The 20,776-nt window shown below is 30.1% G+C and overlaps 2 protein-coding genes across 2 annotated transcripts in view; both read left to right on the top strand.

Annotated features, from left to right (window-relative positions):
* The window catches only part of LOC142320633 (ras-associated and pleckstrin homology domains-containing protein 1-like), a 323,711-nt gene extending 304,215 nt beyond the window's left edge, over positions 1-19,496 (top strand). Inside the window, exon 11 of the transcript XR_012755460.1 lies at positions 19,367-19,496. The gene's annotated coding sequence lies outside the window, so the exon portion shown is untranslated. The remainder of the gene's footprint in view (positions 1-19,366) is intronic.
* On the top strand, positions 5,839-19,652 carry LOC142319861 (beta-1,3-galactosyltransferase 6-like). The gene is made up of 3 exons (XM_075357534.1): positions 5,839-5,875; positions 16,219-16,423; positions 19,367-19,652. The coding sequence occupies exons 1-3, from the start codon at positions 5,839-5,841 to the stop codon at positions 19,650-19,652; spliced, it is 528 nt and encodes a 175-aa protein (XP_075213649.1).
* Positions 19,653-20,776: the final 1,124 nt, after the last annotated feature.

Below are 20,776 nucleotides of genomic sequence, written 5' to 3'. Positions count from 1 at the left end.
AAGGAAGCACAACCACCCTCTGGTTCAAACACTGCAACTGCAAGGCCTTCTTCTATCGTTCAAACCAATGTACAACCTAATGAAAGTGAAATTGAGGATGACAGTAGTCAAGAAGATGATACTGGAAAATTTATAGACCTGGCGAGCACTATTTCAGTTGATAAGAAAAACATCATTTAGATGTCTGAGTACCTTCAAAGAACTACAATTTTGTGACAGATGCGAAACACCTCAACAGGAAATTCAGTCACAGTGGCTGGATGCATATTCAACAAGACTAATTTACTCAAGCTGATTCAAAGGAGCTTTCTGTAATTATTGTGTGTTGTTTCCACCATCAGCCAGAATGATGAGAGGGTGGTTGGGATTCTTTTTTCATTAGACCTTTCACTAAGTATAAGGATATGTGTGATTATTGCCAAGCACATGTCTGTACATGTACTTCGAACAGTCCCTGGGACTGTTCTGTTCCCAAGGATATCGGACTGCAATGGAATCTGTAAAATCGTTAATGTAGGCCGTTCCAATGGACATTCAACTTCACCAGTTTTCACAAAAATTAATAGAAAAAAACAAAAAAGTACTGTCTCAATTGTTTCCTCTCAATTTTTCCGGTACATATGATTTACTTCTCAGTGCCAAAAATCTGGATGAGACATACTTATCTACTTATGCCATGCAATTTACGCATTGAAGCAGATGATTCACAACTAAAAGACAATTTTGAGCATGGACCGAAAAATGCATCCTACCTTTCATGTGGCACTACAATCAGGAAATACATCATCATGAGGATTAAAAAATCCTGTGTTTGTAGCATTTCATCTCTTTAAACTGCAGATATTTCTGGTAAAGAACAGCTGCATACTGGATTACATTTCTTTGATGAAAAGGGCAATGAAATCAAAGAATTTTTAGGTTTGTAAATCTTGAAGAACTTAATGCCGTGATTATTGCCAAAGTCATTGAAGATTTGGTGACAAACTTAAACGGAGACACTGATAAGTATCTGGGGTTAGGCTTTAACAGATGTTCCACCATGTCTGGGAAAGAAGGAGGTGTGCATGGAATCTTGAAATAAGAATACAAAAAAGCCTTCACTTTCATTGCTCTTCTCACAAGCTTAACTTTGTTACGAATGACTTAAGCGCTATCTCAGAAATTCAAAACTGCGTTTGAACTATCAAGGAGATAATCATACTTTTCACAAGTCTGTTTTACAACACAAGCTTATTGTTAGCATTCCTAAATTGTGTGAGACTAGGTAGTCAGAGAAATACAAGAGCATCCATGTTTTAAAGGATCACTTCATTGATATTGTTAATACATTAGAGACCTTAACTGAAGTGGGAAATGCAGCAACACGAAAAAATGCTTAACAAATGCAAATAGTGGTATGCAGATCTTCATTTATTGTCAATAACATTAATTGCTAAGTATTCCATAGCAAATGCATTTCAGTTGAAGAATTTGAAGTAGTCAAAGTCAGTCAACACAATCGAACTATTCTTGACATGCTAAAAGTTCATTGGGAAGATGTGAAGAATGTCATGACTACTGTTTTAAAAGAAGCAGGCAACATTGCAATGCATTTGGATGTTTATATAATCACCAATTGCATTGCTGACCAACAGAAGCATAGAAGCCATCTAGCCAAAAATTCATTTGAATTTTTGGAGAAGGTCCAATTTTGGATTCCATCATATCACCTTTAGAAGTCAAATTTTCTGTACGCAAATTGCCTGAATTTTCATTGGTAAATTTCTATCTGAGTAACAGACAAATTTTTCACTAGAGGAATGGAGTGAAAGTACTTCATCCTGTGCAACTTTCTATAATTTACAAAGCATTGAAGAAGAAAGGGGATTCTGGTTCAAAATGTGGAATGAGGTACAGGAAGTACCAGACATTATTGAGGTTTTAAAAAAGAGTGAACCATTTTTCCCAGTTATTAGAAAGCCTCTGCTGATATTGCTTTCGTAACCCTTCACAACATGTACTATCGAGGGTTCATTTAGCTCCCTTCATCAAATTAAAAGTGGCTAAGATGCACCATTGGTGAAAACAGGTTAAATGGGGTTATCTATGTTAAGCATTCACAGACAATGGGTTTTTCGCTAACTCAAAGCAATTTGCATCTAACCCTCACAAACTATTGTTCAAGATTATGTTTTTTTAAAAATAAATATTTTATTCTTACTATTGTTATAGACTATTATTGCATAGCATCCCCTTCATCCAAGAAAGAAGTTAAATTGAGAAAGTGACTCATCTGTTTTTGAGCTGGATACACTCCTGCAGCGCAAATAAGAGACTAAAACATTTGGAAATAGTTGATAATTTTTGATTGGTCTGTTGTAATTATCAATGTTGAACTTATTGCCCATCTTAGGAACTGGTACATCATAGTCTTTCCTCATATTTTAGAAAATGTTCCTGAATTTAAAGATAAATTGAATAACAATGACAATGGAAAATTTAAATAGAACTACAAGATTTTAACACCAATGCAGGAACAACTAACTATTCATTAGTTATTCTGTTGTCTGCCGAGCCATTTTTTCAAGTTTGGAAATTAAAAAAAAACACTTTGGGCCAAATCCGGTGAATACAGTGGATGTTATAATAGTTTGAACTTTAATTCCATAATTTTTGCCATCGAAACTGCACAGGTGTGCACCCTTGAATTATCTTGATGGAAGAGGCTTTTTCTTTTTCAAATTAGAACATTTTTTCTTGATTTCTTCACTCAACCGGTGCAATAATCACGCATAATACTCTCCAGTTATTGATTGCCCTTTTTCCAAGTAATCAGTGTAGATGGAACATGTGCATCCCAAAAAATCATGGCCATCACCTTGCCGGCCTATTTCACTGTCTTCACCTTCTTCAGAGCTCGTTCGCCTTCTAAAACCCACTGTTTTAACTGTTCCTTTGTCTGTGGAGTGTAGTAGTGTATCCATGTTTCATCCACAGTTATGTACCAATGCAGAAATTCATCAGGATTGCAACAGAAAAGAGCCAAAACAGCCTCAGAGTCGACCACACAATTGCATTTATTCTCCACTGAGAACAAACGCAGCACCCATCTTTTGTTGTGAAATCACACCCATCATTGGGTGTGAAAATTTTTTTCACACCCAATTTTCGTGCAAAATTAAAAATACTATACCTTGTGATATGCCTTTCATGCAAGAGAAGAATTTACATTTATGTTTTTTAATTTCATTTCAACAAAAGATTCAGTAAAAAAAATGTTTATTTTTACAACCCTACCAAGTGCCTGAAAGTTTTGTATGTGTAAAGTTTCATTTTCTTTATTAAAACCCTTCAAAAAACACCAAACAGATTGGCAGATTTATTTGGGTAATTGTTTTATGCAAGAAACAGATTGTATAGTATTCCTGTAACTTCTTTTAAGTGAATTTATGTATTTCCATAGATTATTTGGTCGAAAATAATATAAAGTTTAATATTCTTAATGTATTCTCTGTAACATATGATCTTTGGAGCTTTTTACACAAGCAAGTCCGTTGATTTCCATATAATCATTGAAATTCCCTGTAGCTTTTAATGGAAGTGAGTGATTTTGTTGTTAATATTAATATGCATCAACCCAAACCAGGAAATTATATTGTATTTTTGTATTTTGGGATGCACTATTCAATACTTTGATGGTCAGTTTCATAAACCAACCAGGGAAATTATTTTGTTATGTTATTTGTTGTATTTTGGAATGCACAATTCAATGTCCGACGTACAGTTTCATAAAACTTAATGGTGAAATCTTCAATGTTTAGTTTTTTAAGAAATTCCAGTCAGCATCACAATAAAAATGGTTTAATTTCATAGCCACCTTTTTTAAAATTGTGAGTAAGCTTAAGCCTTCTTTTTAATGTATAAATTATAAACAACACTGAAATGAATACATAGTAGATGGGTCCAAAGGATGAATTTTTATAATTCACTTATAAAGTAGTGAAATTATGTCTAGCATTCTATTACATGTTTCACTGGAGTCAGAATTAATTTGCTGTAGACATGAAGATTTCCCCTTTAAAACAATGTACAGTACAGTAATCATTACTTCAGGTTACATGTCAAAAATTAAAATTATCACACAATGTTACATTAGAATCTGGGTAAGATTGAATAAAGTAATCCATGTGTGAAGAATGTTCTTCAAACAACTGGATGTTAGATAATAGTGGTATGCATGATCTGCTGATTAGTATATTTTTAGATCCACCAATTAAAAGCAAAAATTGTTCCAAATCTATAACAAGTGACTCCACTAACTTAGAAGATTGGTTCTTTTCTACACATATTAACAAACCATCTCTTTACAATTTGGTTCATTTAGTATCTGAGCATTTCCAATACACAATAATCATATAACCCCAATTCTGAAAATATAATGTTATGAAGTAGCCATGTTTTGACTAAACTATAATATCAAAGTTTACATCTATTATTAAATCATCAGTTTAGTCAAGTTTTAACATTTAGAAAATATAATGTGAAGTTTGAAACAATGTTAGTTAAATTTTCCAATATATTTGCATCCTATCTAGTTTTTTATTAGACCTGTTTACTATACAACGACAATCATTAATGTACTTAATAACTACTTTTTCACCACTTTCAATTCTACATCAGAGTTTAGGAAAGGTGTTAGTTTAGATTTTAAAGATGCTGGCATTCCAGCTTGAAACTAAGGATGTCATAGAACTGCTTTGAATTATTGGTGAAAGATATAGAGAAAAGAGAAGAAGAGTATGTGTTGCATTTCAAGACCTTGAGAAAGCTTTTGATAGAGTAAGGTGGGATAAATTAATGACAATTCTGAAAAAGAAAGGAATTGATTGGAAATATAGGAAACTTATGAAAGAGTTGTATATGAACCAGAAAGTAAAAGTAAGAATAGGAAGTGAGACAACACAAAAGATAGAAACAGGAAGGGGAGTGCGACAAGGATACTGCATGTTACCTACACTATTTAATATTTATCTAGAAGAAATCATCAACATAGGTTTGAGGGGTAATAGTGGGGTGGCAATAGGTGGTAAAAGAATAGAATGAATATGATTTGCTGATGACATGCTGGTGCTGGTAAAAAGTGTAATAAAGTTAAATGAAATGCTTAATAATCCAAATAAGGCTTGTGAAAATCTAGGGATGAAAATTAATAAAAAGAAAACAAAATGTATGGTATTAAGGTGGCAAAGATGAAAATATTAATGTAAGAATTGGGACTGAGGTGTGCTAGAGCAGGTGGTGAAATTTAAGTACTTGTGTAGCCTCATAACAGAATATCTTAACAATAGCACAAAAATCAAAAGGAAAATATCAATGAATAAGATGGCATTTAGTAGGAAAAGGAATTTGCTATGTGGGAAATTAAATTTAAATTTGAGGACGAGATTGGCAAGATGTTTTATTTGGGGTGTTAGCTTTATGGTGCAGAAACATGGACTTCAAGAAAGGAAGATAAATGAGGAATTGAGGCGTTTGAGATGTGGGTGTGGTGTAAAATGGTAAACGTCTGTTGGCAGGATAGAGTAACAAATGAGGAGGTGTTGAGAACAGTAGAAAAGGGAAGGAATAGGTTAAATACAATTTTAACCAAGAAAAGGAACTGGCTAGGACACTGTACGAAAAGAAAGTGCTTACTAGATGCAGTTGAAGGATTGGTAAATAGAAAGAGAAGAAGGGGAAGAAGATTTCAGTTGATTGATGGGGTTGTGGGAAGAGGAAAATATACGAAAACAAAAACACTTGCACAGGACAGGAAGTGGAGACCATCCATGACAAGACCTGACCCATTAGCAGAACACAATGAATGAAGAAATGCCACTCAAGAAATGTGATGTCGGTAATTATTTTATAATCATTATTTTCAGTAAAATTATTATTATTATTTTTTTAAATACATTAATGGCAATTTCATTATTCCTTAATATGACCCCAACAGGTTTGGTTTATTCACTTCAGTTTTCCTAAAAAAATCTGAATTCTTTTATATTTGGATCAATTAATTTTAAAAGTTTTATATTAGTTTTATCTTAGTCAAGTTGTACCTGCTTTCTGACATTATGCAATTCTGGAACATTGTAGATTATATGTTTTTGATTTCAGATTTCTTTATGTCATAACAATCAACACTTAACATGATTTTTTTCACCATTTTCCAACTTAGTTAATGACAAAGAAATGACAATTTTTTTTTTAATTCCGTCCTAATATCATCAATACATCATGTGGTTTTCTATCTGCATCATTAAGGTTTGATTATAATAATTACAATATTTATCACAAAGGTAATTTTTTTGGGAACCCTTTGTTAGAATACTTTGCAATTCAGTACATAACAAACTATAGTAGACAGAATTTTATGGAATCCTAATTTGCAACAATCACAAATTATTTTGTCAGTTGCAACTAAAAAGGTTTGCTACATTTAGAAATTATCTTGCTAACAAAGCAAAATCAAGAAGAATTAATAGAATAAAATTCAGTTTATGAGTAGTAACTAACATAATTTGTTAATTAGCAAATACTAACTTTGTTATATATACTTCAATTTAAAGAGAAAATAAAATCACACATTGTTAGCCCTATGGAATTATACTATAACAATATTTAGAGTTTGATAACACTACATATTTACAAACAAATTTTTATTATACATTTTCATCAAATACTTCATATTTTTTGATCAATCATTAGTTCCTGTTACAACCTAGTTGACTGTTTTACTGAAACTAAAGTCTTACTGAACTTGGGCTACATTCTATTTCTAATCATTCCAGGGGTGATTCTTGATTTTTTCTCAAATAAAAATCTAATTTTAGTAAAAAAAACGATTAAATTTTAAACTTATAGAAATTTATGACCCAATAACTTTTGCCCAAAATATTTTTCAATAAATTTTATGTTTTTTTACTTAAGTGGTTTTCTACTTTATGTAGATGGTACGTTGCCATATTTATCTTACAATACCTTGGTTCAAAACAGATCTTGAGTATATTTCTTAGAAACTTGCCATGTATACAAATATGCACACCTCTTTTCAAAGTCCTGGGAAAAGGAGGTATATGGCTAGTTGTATATTCTATAACTTAAAAAGGATTATTGATTAAAAAATATAAGAAATACAGTTTTATAGTATTTAAATTACTATACTATTTTTTATTGTATAAGTTTTCCACAAAATGAAAAAAATTTGTTCAATACATGTCTATTAGTACTTTTCATCATAAGAATAGCTCATCTCAGTAAATTTGTTGAATTAACCAATCATCAGTTGTTATCTGGTTAAGTATATTTCATTTTATGCCAGAAACTGATATGTAACTTATGATATGATAGCTTTCATTAGATTTGCATAACAATTATATAACACTAATGAAAATTAGATCTGACTTTGGGCAGAGGTTATTTACTTATAAACTAACAGTATACATATCAGTAATTTGTTTTAAAATGTAGGTAAATATTATGTATTAATTGAAATGATGAAAAATTCAATTTATTTCTATGGTTCTCAAAATTATAAATACATGTACCCCTTTCAACAATATTAGTTATTAAGTTCCTTTTTGTTGTCTAGTTTCCATCTGTCACTAAACTGTTTACCATGTTATATGTACTAAAACTAACACAGTCATCACTACTTTAATGAGTTTGTAAAATTCCTAGTGCAATAGAAATAAAAGATGGCTACTAATACTGTAATGGCAGCACTAATTTTAGACCCTCCAATACAGCTACCACAGCCAACCCTCTACAAAGTTAGTAACAGGAATGTGTGCTTGTATAGTATTTTGATAATACCATACCTGAATTGTTCAAAATTTTCTCATCTCTTGCATGATTCATATTTCAATCAATTGCTGTAAGAATACAATGTTTTAAACAGTTTTTTAAAAATATATAAAGAAATTTAAGTAAATTTTATTTCAACAGTGTACTATATTAGACAATGAAATAATGAATTGAAAATGTTAAATGATATATTTGATTGTAAGATATAACATAATAAAAACAAAAAAAATAAACATAAACATAAAAAAAAGAACGAAAACATGAAATTATTTTTTATTAATAAATGTATTAAGGCTGGTTGTTTTAGTTTTCACAATTATTTTTATTATAATTTTAAATTTTCTAACATTTATAAATTAATAATAATTTTATCTGTTTATAACTGCTGCTAGGATTAGCATAAAAAATGCACACCTATTAATTTATATATTAATTAATAGAAAAAAAATTAAAAAAGATTTTAAAAGTATACTTTTATTTAAGTAATGAAAAGATTACAAAAAAAAGTACTGAAATTCACTATTTGGAAATTATTGAATTGAAGTATAAATAAAAGGTAGTAAGAAGTCATGCCAGTAACATAGAAAAAGCATTAAGTCAGAGTCGGGAGTTATTTAGTTGTAATGAATGATAGAAGATGGCACTAATGACAAGTACACGTGAGTTGGCATTGAGATGGAAGTAAGTCAAAAGTCAGCCGTACCTTTAAATCATCATTAGTTGTGCGTTTATTGTATTTACGTTTATATTATTGTTTATAGTTATTTTTATTATACTAATTTGCCTTCAAAACCTTTTCCATACAACCTGCTAAGTCTTTTGATTCCTTCTGCTATGAAATATAATGTTTATTTACAGTGAGAGTTTTGTTTACTTTTACAATCCTTGTGTTATTTCTTTTTGCGGCAGGCTTCTTGTAAATACAAATATAGCTGTCATGACTTTGAGGATATTGAAGTATGAAAGTTGTACTCAGATTTTCGAAATCAAAATGAGAACAACCAAGGTAATTTTTTTGCTTGGTTTGATGAACACACAGCAAAGCAGGTTTCGTAAAATTGACGATCCCACTTTGAGCCAAAGACAGATATCATTTGCATGAAGATATTCAAAAATATTTTAGGACTATCACAAAAGCATGTTTACACTGCGATTGAGGAAAAAAAGAAGAGAGGGGTATTTTATTCAAATCATGGGCAAAAATCCATGATCTTATTCCCATAAAATTAAATACACTGAGGATGATAGACAGCTCATAAAGGCACACATTTCCCACTAAAGAAAGCCACTACTCACATCACAGATCTTTGAAACAACATTTGAGTACAGATCTTAATACCCACACACTTGTTCATGTGATCTAATGAAAAAAAAAATAAACATTACTGTAGGACCAGAAAAACTGTAATTTGCTACTTTATTACTGTAATTTATTTCAAAAAAAGAATTATATCTCAAGAAAGCTGAGAAAGTAATACAACATTTGCATAATGCCAATGCTTCTTTATGCATGCCCTTAAGTGTGACATGCACCGTTAACATGAATATGGGCCAGGTATTACTTATTCCCATGCTCAAACACTTCAATTTGTTTTATTCTCGTCAGCTGTCTAACTTTAACCTTTGTATTCACGTTGGGGATACTAGCAAAGTATCATGTGTTTATGACATGAGGGCACTGCTGGACACAGAGGGAATGAAGTGGCCTCTTATCTTCTAAAGGCAATCGCATCTTCTAATATAACTACAAAGAAAACATTGACTGTGTGGTGTGACAACTGTGCTGGTTAAACTAAAAACGGGTTGATTCTGATAGTTTTAATGTATGCCATAGCAAAACATTTTTTCAGTAATATTGATTTGAAATTTCTGTGTCATATAGACACACATTTTTAGTGTCTATTGAGTAAAGTTTCTAAGCGCATGATTCCCAAAGAAATTCCTCAAATGATTAGAAAGGCAAAGAATGTGCAACCATTCAATGTTGTAATGATAAAAGAAGAAAATTACTGTAATTTCTCCTCGTTATGTGATTACTTATTAAATACATTAATAATAAAGATCAACTCTGCATCTTGGATTAGTATTTCAAGGGATTATCTGCCTGTAATAAAAATCTCGTTCAATGAAATGAAATCGCAGAGAGAGCGTAAAATTTTGAAAAGGACAAATCCGTCAGAGGCATCTCTGAAATTCACTCTGTCCAACCACTTCGAAGAAGATCAATCATTAGCAATCCTAAAAAAAAAACTCTTTTCTATGTTGTGGAATTCATGGATCCAAAATACCATGAATTTTATTGTAATCTTTGTACATAATATTTTTTCTTTATAAAATGTAATTTTCTTTATGCTCATTTTTGAACATATTTTCATTATTTAAAAATTAATTATTAACAATATTTAAAAACATATTTTCATATGTTTTATAATTAATAATTTTTTCCATGTACTTTTCTTTGTAAAAATGTCATACAATAAGTTTTTTAAGTGTTAATTGTATTACAGTTTAAATCTTGTGATTTAAACATATTTTGTGAAATTAATGTGAATTTTCTGTGACTATGTTGCGAATCAAACTTTTTTTTAAATAACAACAAAAGTGTTTTTCATTTCCCTGTAAAGTTGATTTATAAGCCCCTCAGTTGTTTGGAAAAATTGTTCATTACAAATATATTTAAAGATGAACTAAAAAAAAAAAAAATAATTTCACTTTCATATTAAATCAAGAATAAATGTTAATTAAACTCTCTGATTAAATTCAAATAACATTTTATATTGATGATGATTTATAAATCTGTTTTCTGTTCACAGTAGTGAGAGTACTTTTATGTGGACATTATTTATTCGCAATTTAGTTATATTTTTGTGTATGTTGGTAGTACTTTGTGCTGCGTAGATGACACATGCGTGGTTTAAATGTTGTTATGTCTGTGTAGGTTTGATGCTGCTAGGTTGGTTCCATTATCGCTGCCGTGCCGTTAAACATGGCTGCTCCACTTTCTGTTTGCACCAAAGAAGAGCAACGTTCAGTGATCTGTGTTTTGTGGTCGGTATATCAGGTGCCAAAATTCATCGAAGACTTTCGGTACAATACGGGAACAGTGTGTTGCCGCAACAGAGTGTCTACAAATGGATTGAAGAATTCAAAAATGGTCACACAAGTGTTACGCACGACAAAGCCGGACAACCGTTTACTGCCACAAATGAGGAAAACATTGAACGTACACATGACATGGTTTTCTTAGATAGATGAGTAACTATTGATGAACTGGCACATTGTCTTCAAATTAGTCATGATTCTGCCTATAAAATCATCCACAACAGAATTGGGTTTCATAAAGTCTGTGCAAGATGTGTCCCAAAACAACTTACACAGTTGCATAAACAAACGCGCTTGGACATCTGCCAGAAACAACGAACAGGACATCTTCTTAGACAGAATCATCACTGGTAACAAAACATGGATCCATCATTACGAGCCGGAGAGTAAATGGCAGAGTATGGAATGGAAACATCCAAATTCGCCCTGCAAAAAAAAGTTCAAGACCCAACCATCCGCAGGAAAACTGATTCTTACGGTTTTTTAGGACTCACAAGGCCCAGTACTGGAATATTAAGAGGAAAGGGGCACGACAATAAACAGTGCGCATTACAGTGAGATGCTTACCGCCAAGCTGAAGCCTGCAATTCGAAGCAAACGCCGAGGACTGCTGTCAAAAGGTGTTGTGTTGTTGCATGACAATACCCGTCCACATACTGCTGCCCACACTGCTGAAACGCTCCAGAAACTCAACTTTGAAGTACTGGCTCATCCTCCATATAGTCCTGATCTTGCCCCTTCTGACTACCACTTGTTTGGTCCACTCAAAGAGGCATTAAGGGGCCATCGATTTACCTTGGACAAAACAGTGAAAGAAGCGGTGCATTCCTGGCTCGCAGCTCAACCGAAAACCTTCTTTTATGAGGGCATCAGGAAGCTTGTGCAACGATGGACCAAGTGCGTTGAAATGCAAGGGTACTACGTTGAAAAATGATGTACATATGAAAGTTTCCTATTTGTATTGCAATAAAATTTATAACTACATTGCGGACAATAATTGACTTACCCTTGAATTTTGTAATCATTTCATTGATAGTTTGCTATATAATACAATGAAGAGCATCCTATGCTTTTATTATTTGTCATATAAAATATATAGGGCATTTTGTTAATATATTCATTCTATATCATTGTTTATAGTTAAAATGAAGCTGAGAGATATAATAAATAAATGTTCACATAAAAGTACATTAACTACTGTGAATGGAAAACAGATTTATTCATCATTATCAGTAAAGTGAAATTATTTTTCTTTTTTTAAATATATCTGTGTTGGAAAATTTTTCCACATAATTTATACTTCATTCAATCATTTTCAGACAGTGAAATTTCAATACTTTTTTGTAATTTTTTCATTAGTTAAATAAAAGTGTATTATTATTTTTTTTTAGTTAAAATTAGACTAAAAAAATTACTATCACATTTAGACAATATATTGTTATTAAACTTCCCACATACAATCTCAGGGATATTTGTTAATTTATCACTTTTAAATATATTGTATAAATGATAAGTAACTCCACACAATTGTATACATTTTCTGATGTATAATGATGTAGCAAAGAGAATAACTGACTCAAACACATTTGTGCATAAGTCCAAGAACAGTGATTCACTGACACTAGTTGAAAGTCATCCATATATAAACTATCTTCACATTATAGACTATTAATTTTCTTGCGTAGCAGAAAGCACAGCTGACTGGCACACTGCGCCAAAGTCTTTGTACACATGCACTGTTGTGTGAATTTCAATTATTTGCAAACAAATTTCCTATGAAAATAGATTTTTTAATGGAATTTTTTGTTATCACAATGCACTATCATTGACAACAAGCATATGTATATAACAGCCTTCTATCTTATCTGGAAGTAGATTAAATATTGCTTACAAGATTCTGACCATCCCATCACAGAGCAAGTTAAATAAAAGTATACAAAAATAGAATAAATTCAATATGCTAAAGATATTGAAGAAAAAGCAAGTAAAAAATTATATTACACATAAGCAAAAGTTTATGTTGTACAAAGCTATTTTAAATATTTTACTGTTCATGACGTTTGATCGTAAATATCATGTAAAAACAATTATTAAAACAAACTAAAATTTTAAAAAAATGGTAGATTTTTACCATTTCTAATTTTTTGCAGCAACACCAGTATTTATTTTATCAATTATTAGTGCTGCAGAATACTTTTTGAACATCCTTATTCTACATCCATACCTTAACAACTTGATTGCCACATCAATTTTTCCAGCACTTTTTAACTGGCCATAAGAATCCCATTGGGACACATCTATCAACAACAGGCCATGAAATCCCATTTGGAATCTAATGTACAATTAATTTGTCAAAGCAGAGACTGTATAGCATCTCACATTGCATGTAAAAAATGAGATACAAAATTACTGTTCATAGTAATTACTATTGCCTAGCCCCTATCTCAATACATTTTATATTTTTCACATATTAATTTTTTTCAAGTAGAATAGAAAAATATAAAATTTATTTTTATACATAAATGTAGATGTACAGTAGATTTTTAATTTTAAAAAATATATATTTTTTTATAACAATTTTTTATAAACTATAATCATTAGTCAATAAAGTATACTGTGCTTTTATGCAATTACTTCAGTTATTTGAAAAAATTGAGTAATTACATGCTTCATCTAGCAAGAATCAGAACAAACATAAATAAAAATAAATCCCATAGCACCCAACCTGCAACAATCTCATAGAAACAGGTAAATTAATTTTAAGTAAGAAACCATATGATTAAGTTTAAGTGATTAAAAATAAATTAGCATTTGCGATTTATCAACACAATATTAACATTTGCTATTTTTACTTCTTTGTACAAAGAAAAGGAAGTATTGTGATTGTGAAAAATTTTGGTTTTCAGATTTCAATGGAAATATCCATTTTGACCACCCCTAAATCCATTTTAACTACTTTCAACATGACGTCTGTACATACGTAAATAAATATGTATCTTGCACAACTTAAAAACGATTGGCTGTAGAATGTTGAAATTTTGGATTTAGGATTGTTGTAACATCTAGTTGTACACTTCCCCTTTTGATTGCAATCAACTGGACCAAAAGAGTTTCTTAACTGCAGTAATAAGCCCTCATTGAGAGCTTTTCAACAGTATTTTCATTGGTTCCAGAGTTATAGCCAAATAAAATTTTAATTAATGAAATATTTGGATCTAACTAGGGGGAATGCACATCGGTTAGAATCAGACTTATCTCCTTTTTTTTAATTTAAATATATTGATTTATTAATAATTATTAACCTCTTTGTAAAAAAAATAAAAATATCAGAAGTTAACAATGAAATACATTTTTTTGTATTTTTCATTAAAAAAAAATGTGTATATAATTTTATGTACTGAATTCAGTTTGACTAATTTCGGCGTGACGTCTGTACGTACATATGTATCTTGCACAATTCAAAACGATTTGCCGTAGGATGTTGAAATTATGGATTTAGGACTGTTGTAACATCTAGTTGTGCACCTCTCCTTTTGACTGCAATCGATTGGACCAAAAGTGTCCGAAAAAACCCAAAATCCAAAAAAAATTGGATTTTGAACTTTTTCTTAACTACAGTAATAAGCCCTCATTGAGAGATTTTCAGCGGTAGGTAGTTATTTTCATTGGTGCCAGAGTTATAGCCAAATAAAATTTTAATTAATGAAATGTTTGGATCTTACAAGGGGGAATGCACATCGGTTCAAATCAGACTTCACCTCTTTTTTTTAAATTTTAATATATTGATTTATTAATAATTATTAACCTGTGATTATAAAAAAAAATTACAATAAATTTCAATAATAAAAAAATTCTTTATTAAAGAATTAGAGAATCGTATCTCTTTAAAATGAAATAAGTGCAGCAAAAAATGTATGTATGTAATTTAATAGGCATACAGGAAAGTCATGTGGTGTCCATATGAGATATAACTATTCTAAAGAATTAATAAGAAAAAATGTGTTCATGAGATCCCATTTGGGACCTCACATCATAGGGCCATAAAAATCCAATTATATTTATTTTGTAAGATATTAAAAACAATTTAAAATAGTTAATAACATGTAACAATGTTAATGTTTTTTTCATTTTTTATGTTAAAATGTTTTCAGATTTATAATGTTTAACGATATTAATTTTTTTTATTTCGTAAAAACCGCCATTTATTTTAGGAATGACAAAGCAGAATGTTTAGTCATAAGAAACATCTAACCTACACGCAGGTGAAATAATCTTTTTTTACGATAGATAACTTTTATTTTATTTTTTTAATAAAAACTTGGATTTCACATAAAGATTACATTTAATTTTTTTTCACATATAACTTTTAACGGAAATAAGTCCAGTTGATTGAATATGATTACCATCACCGTGCTATTTAAAACTAATAAGAGTATTTATAGTAGTAATGACAGGTAAAACTAACAACGTTAAAAGTGTTTCTCTTCTCTTTTCCTAATTTTTTTATAATAACGTGGCCGCTAGATTGTGCTGATGAATGAAAATGTATTTGTCTTTGGTAGTCTTAATTGTTTGGTAAATTAAAAGGTTAGGAGGTTATTCCGTTGAATAAGTAAATAAAAATTTTATTTAATTTGAAATAATGTACTGTTGTTACATTATATTTTTTTCCGAAATTCATCGTATATTTTTCAATAACTTTAATGATTTTAATTTTTTTTCTTAGTGTTTAAAATGGCATAACCTACAAACTTAGTATTTTTTTTAAATTGTGTTGAACGATTTTTTAAAAGAACGTTATGAGAAAAATTAATGTATGCGTTATTATTACTTTATCATTTATTCTCGGTAGTACGGTAACGTTACTTTTTGTGACAATCGACGATAAAACTTCTAATAGTGTTACATCTTTCTCTAAATTCGGACATTCAGTTAGTTACCAAAATATTAGCAATCGGTATTTTTTATTAATTCTTATTATTTCAAGTCCTGATAATCTATCTAGAAGAAATACTATTCGGGAAACTTGGCTTCAATTTATGAAAGAAAATAAATTGGTTAAACATTTCTTCGTTATAGGAACCAAGGGTTTGTCATACGAAAAAGATGAACACATTACAGAGGAATATGTAAAAAATGGTGACATTCTTGCTCTGAATACCTTACGTGATTCTTATAAAACGCTTTCAAGAAAATTATTAACTTCATTAGTATTTATTGAAAGAGAGTATGATTTTAAATTTGTTTTGAAATGCGATGATGATTCATTTGTTCATGTATCTGATGTAGTTAGGGAACTAAAAACAAATTTTCTTGACAAAAATCTATTGTACTGGGGTTTTTTTGATGGTCGAGCACCTGTAAAAAGAGTTGGAAAGTGGAAAGAAGAAAATTGGTTTTTGTGTGACCGATACCTACCATATGCTTTAGGAGGTGGTTATGTTTTGTCTCATGCTTTAGTTAAATACATCTCAAGAAATGCAGAATTATTAAGGTATGTTTATAGATGACAGTGCAACTGTTTGGCGCTAATTATATGGATGTATGTTGATTTAGTGATTAAATACTACCATTTGGTTATTTCTACTTTTATTAAGGCAAAACATTCTTAACAGTTCAGTTCACTTATAACAATTTGGCATATATCCCATACAGCTACTCATATGTAATATCCTCTAAATACTTGGTAATGTGCTTTCAAAATTTAGTTCCTACAGTTCTAAAAGTATCAGAAGGAAGTATATACCTGTATAATTTGAAAGCGATTTTTTTTTCTTTGTTTTGCATGAAGAATATTCAAATTTATTCATTTTTATAATTGTGCACTTTCCTAGATTTATGTTAAAAAACTTTATCAGCATCGCCTAATTTTATCTAGTTATTTTTTTGTTTCTTAGATATAAACAAAAGAAAAAATGAACCTGACATCTCTGTGATTATTATTATATCTTTTATTCTGGTTTGTAGGTAATTAAAAGAACTTTTTTAAGATTATTATGGATGTTGATCAATAAAATACTTAATCCTCATTTGTTTGGAAAGTTCATGCTTGTACTGTTAATGTAAACAGTGTTTATATCATACACAGAATGTCTAATTTTGAATCAGAACATATATATGAGGTCTGTAAATAAAATAATGAGGCTGGTTCAGAAAACATTTTATTCACAATCCAATTTTATGTGGACTCTTATTACCTTTGAAATAGTTTCCTTGGGAAGCCACGCAACACATCAAAAGGTTTTCCCACTCTTCATAGTAGTGTTAGAACTCAAAAACCAGAATATCCTCCAGATGGTACGTTATATTTTTTTAAATGTTTTCTGCTGTTCCCTAGTGGTGTCTTTCGAGCAGTTTTTTCAAATTCAGGAACAGGAAAAATCACAGGGACTTAAGTCAGGTCAGTAAGGTAGTTGAGGAACTACACAAATGTTTTTCTTTGCCAAAAAAATAATTAATTTAGAGTGCAGTGTGACAAGGTGCATTCTCATATAGCATCCAGTTGTCTTTGATGGCTGATCTCAGTGGGCAACTCTTTTCCGCAATCTTTCAAAAATTTCTCTGTAAACATATTGATTTACAGTCTGCCTTGAAGGCAAAAACCCCTTATGGGCAATGCCATTACTATCAAAGAAACAAATTAGCATGGTTTTGATTTGTTCATTTTTGCTTTTTTGGGATGTGGTGAGTTTGAAGTGTGCCACTCCTTGCTCTGGCATTTTGTTTCTGGGTCGTACTCAAATATCAAAGATTCATCACCAGTAATAATAGCTTTTAGAAGGATCAGTTTCAATTTACATAGCTAGAAGATCGTGGCACACTACCCCACCCTGTTGTTCTTCTGTGAAACTGTAAGGTTTTTTGGGACCAATTTTGCACAGACTTTTTCATGACCAATTCATTTGGCAAAATTTGATAGACTGTGGTATGGTTCAAATTCAGTTCTTCTGCAATCATTCTGACAGTTAATCACCACACCAGTCTACCGTATTAAGTTTCTGATTCGCTCAACATTATTGTCACTTTTTGACGTTAACGTTCTTCCAGAGCGTGGATCATCCACGACTAATTCCTGGCCATCTGAAAATGTTTTAAACCACCTAAAAACTTGGGCTGATGACAGAGCGTCATCTCCATACGCACGTTTAAATCTTGAAAAAGTTTCAGTAGCATTCTTACCGAGTTTAACACAAAAATTGATTGCCCAACATTGCTCATAGTTAGTATTACTCATTTTTGTAACACACAACAAAAACTCATTTCACAAAAAGTTTGTTTACATCTCACTTGGCAACAGTAGACCAAAAATATTAATACCTATTATAAATCAATTGTTCATATAACCATATGTTTACTAGTAACTTTACAATGTTGCCATTTTGGCTGCCAAATAAAACTAGTCTCATTACTTTATTTACAAACCTCGAATACAGAATGTATGCGGGAGAAATTTGTTTTTGCTTAAAATACAAATATTGTTATAAATTTTTTATTTCCTTATGTAGAATATTATTCATTTAAATATTCTAGTACTTTAATTTTAATTTACTGTTACTTTAAAGTAATAATATAATGAAAATACCTACCTTTTTGTTATTTACTTATTACAAATTCAAGGCTTGAAGGATTTGACCCACCTACCATATTGCTCTGAACTGACATTACAAACTTTTAGGGTAAAGTTGAACAGCATAGATTTCAGCACTGGAATCGTGTTTAGATTAGAATATGTATACGGTGTAATCTTTGGATTGCATTATGTTTTTCTTGCATCATCCAGCCTTAAATAATTTTAACTGCCTAAATAACAATATCTGTAATGTACATAATACATAATAATGTAATATATTAATAATAATATATAATCTGTAATTTTACTGCCTAAGCAACAGAATTCTCTAACTATTGTTATATTTTTCCCTTGTCTTAATATGTTAGTAGTATTTTCCCTTAATGCACATCTTATTACTTCAGTTTTACTCATATTTTAAAATTAAATTCTTTTGCCTGAGAATCCATGCGATTCATTATTTCTTTTAATCTATTTTTAGTTTTAGTCAAATCATAATATCATCTGTGAATCTTAGAATACTCTACCAAATTTATTAAACCACCAATTGAAAGAATATTAAATTATACATCATTTTAAAAAAATCAGAAAATATTTCATTTATTCCTTAATTTTTTAAAATTAACTTTTTTATGTATATTAAAGTTAAAAATTTTTTGTTTGTTTTATGCTGTACAATGATACTTTATGCTGTACAATAAATTACACATCAATAGTGAACCATTAAACCAGATTATATTTGACAGTTTATATTACCAAACTTTAAAGTTTAAGTTATTGAAGAGCGAGTCCAATTTAAAATTATCAAAAGAATTATTAATTCAATCTAAACAGTACATAAAGTGTTGTATTTTTGATTTGTTTCAGTGTATACAACAGTGAAGATGTATCAGTGGGAGTTTGGTTATCGCCATTAAATATTACTAGAATTCATGACCCACGGTTTGATACTGAATTTTCATCAAGAGGTTGTTCAAATGCATATCTCATAACACACAAACAATCTGAAAAACTTATAAGACATCTATATTCAGAAACTGTTACTCATGGGAGAATGTGTACAAAAGAAACGCAAACAAGATTGTCCTATATTTATAATTGGAATGTACCTCCTTCTCAGTGTTGTGTAAGAAATGATTCTTCTGTACATTAATAATTTTCTTCTATGAACATATTATTTGTTAAGTTTTGTGCCATACTCTGTTTTTTTTTATTTATTATTTTAGTATTGTAATTATTAAGTACATTCAGTTAATAAAATTATATTTTCATAATCATGACAAAATGTATAATTTATTTTATTTTTATTTTTTATTTCATCTTTATAAAGAGGTTTATATTTATAATTTTCATCACAAAAAAGCTGATATAATATTTCACTTTTGTTTGTAGGCAACATAACTTTATTCAAAAACTGTTTCTTTTTACAAAATGCCAATTTTTTTATCCATTATGGCTTATGTAAACTCTACATGTATGTCTCCAAGGATACCATTGAATTATACTATTTGAAGTAGAAGGAATTACTTTGTAAGGGGTGGATCAGATCTTTATTACCAACATGTTATTTCTTGATGATGATTTTGACGATCCCTGAATATATTTTGACTAGTTCAGTGTGATGTATGTATGTATCTTGCATAACTCAAAAACTATTAGCCATAGGATGTTGAAATTTTAGATTTAGCGCCTCTGTAACTTCTAGTTGTGCACCTCCACTTTTGATTGCAATCAACTGGACCAAAAGTCTAGAAAAGCCCAAAAATTAGGATATTGGACTTTTTTTAACTGCAGTAATAAGCCCTCATTGAGAGCTTTTCAATGATATATCTTATGTGGTATCTATTTTCATTGGTTCTAGAGTTATAGCCAAATAAAATTTTAATTAATGTTATTTTTGGATTTCACAAGGGAAACAGTTTCATTGCACAATGGTTCGAATCAGACTTCATATACATTTTTTTTTAAATTTAAATATATTGATTTATTAAAAATTATTAATCTCTGTAAAAAAATTATACAATAAATAGTAATTAAATAACAATAAAAACACAGAAATATGAAAAAATATCAGAAGTTATTAATGAAATAAAATTTTATGTACTTTTCATTTTAAACAAAATGTATATATGTAATTTAATAGGTGTACAAGGAAGTCATATGGTGTTTACATTAGATTTTTTAGTTGAGTTGTGGATCCTTCTAATCTTAGTTGTATTTGAAAGTAATAAAAAAGTAATTTAAGTATTTTTTTATTTTGCATTAAACTTCTCTTAA

Source organism: Lycorma delicatula, chromosome 2, assembly GCF_047948215.1.
Source record: "Lycorma delicatula isolate Av1 chromosome 2, ASM4794821v1, whole genome shotgun sequence".
Classification (NCBI taxonomy): domain Eukaryota; kingdom Metazoa; phylum Arthropoda; class Insecta; order Hemiptera; family Fulgoridae; genus Lycorma; species Lycorma delicatula.
Note: the sequence above shows the minus strand (reverse complement) of the source record. Positions and strands in the feature narration are given on the sequence as shown.

Excerpts from the sequence above, each read along its gene's own strand:
- LOC142319861 (XM_075357534.1), top strand. The coding sequence starts at position 5,839 with ATGAATGAAGAAATGCCACTCAAGAAATGTGATGTCG. Across the intron at positions 5,876-16,218 it reads ACTCAAGAAATGTGATGTCG|TTAGGGAACTAAAAACAAAT; the intron begins GTAATTATTTTA and ends TATCTGATGTAG. Across the intron at positions 16,424-19,366 it reads AGAAATGCAGAATTATTAAG|TGTATACAACAGTGAAGATG; the intron begins GTATGTTTATAG and ends GATTTGTTTCAG.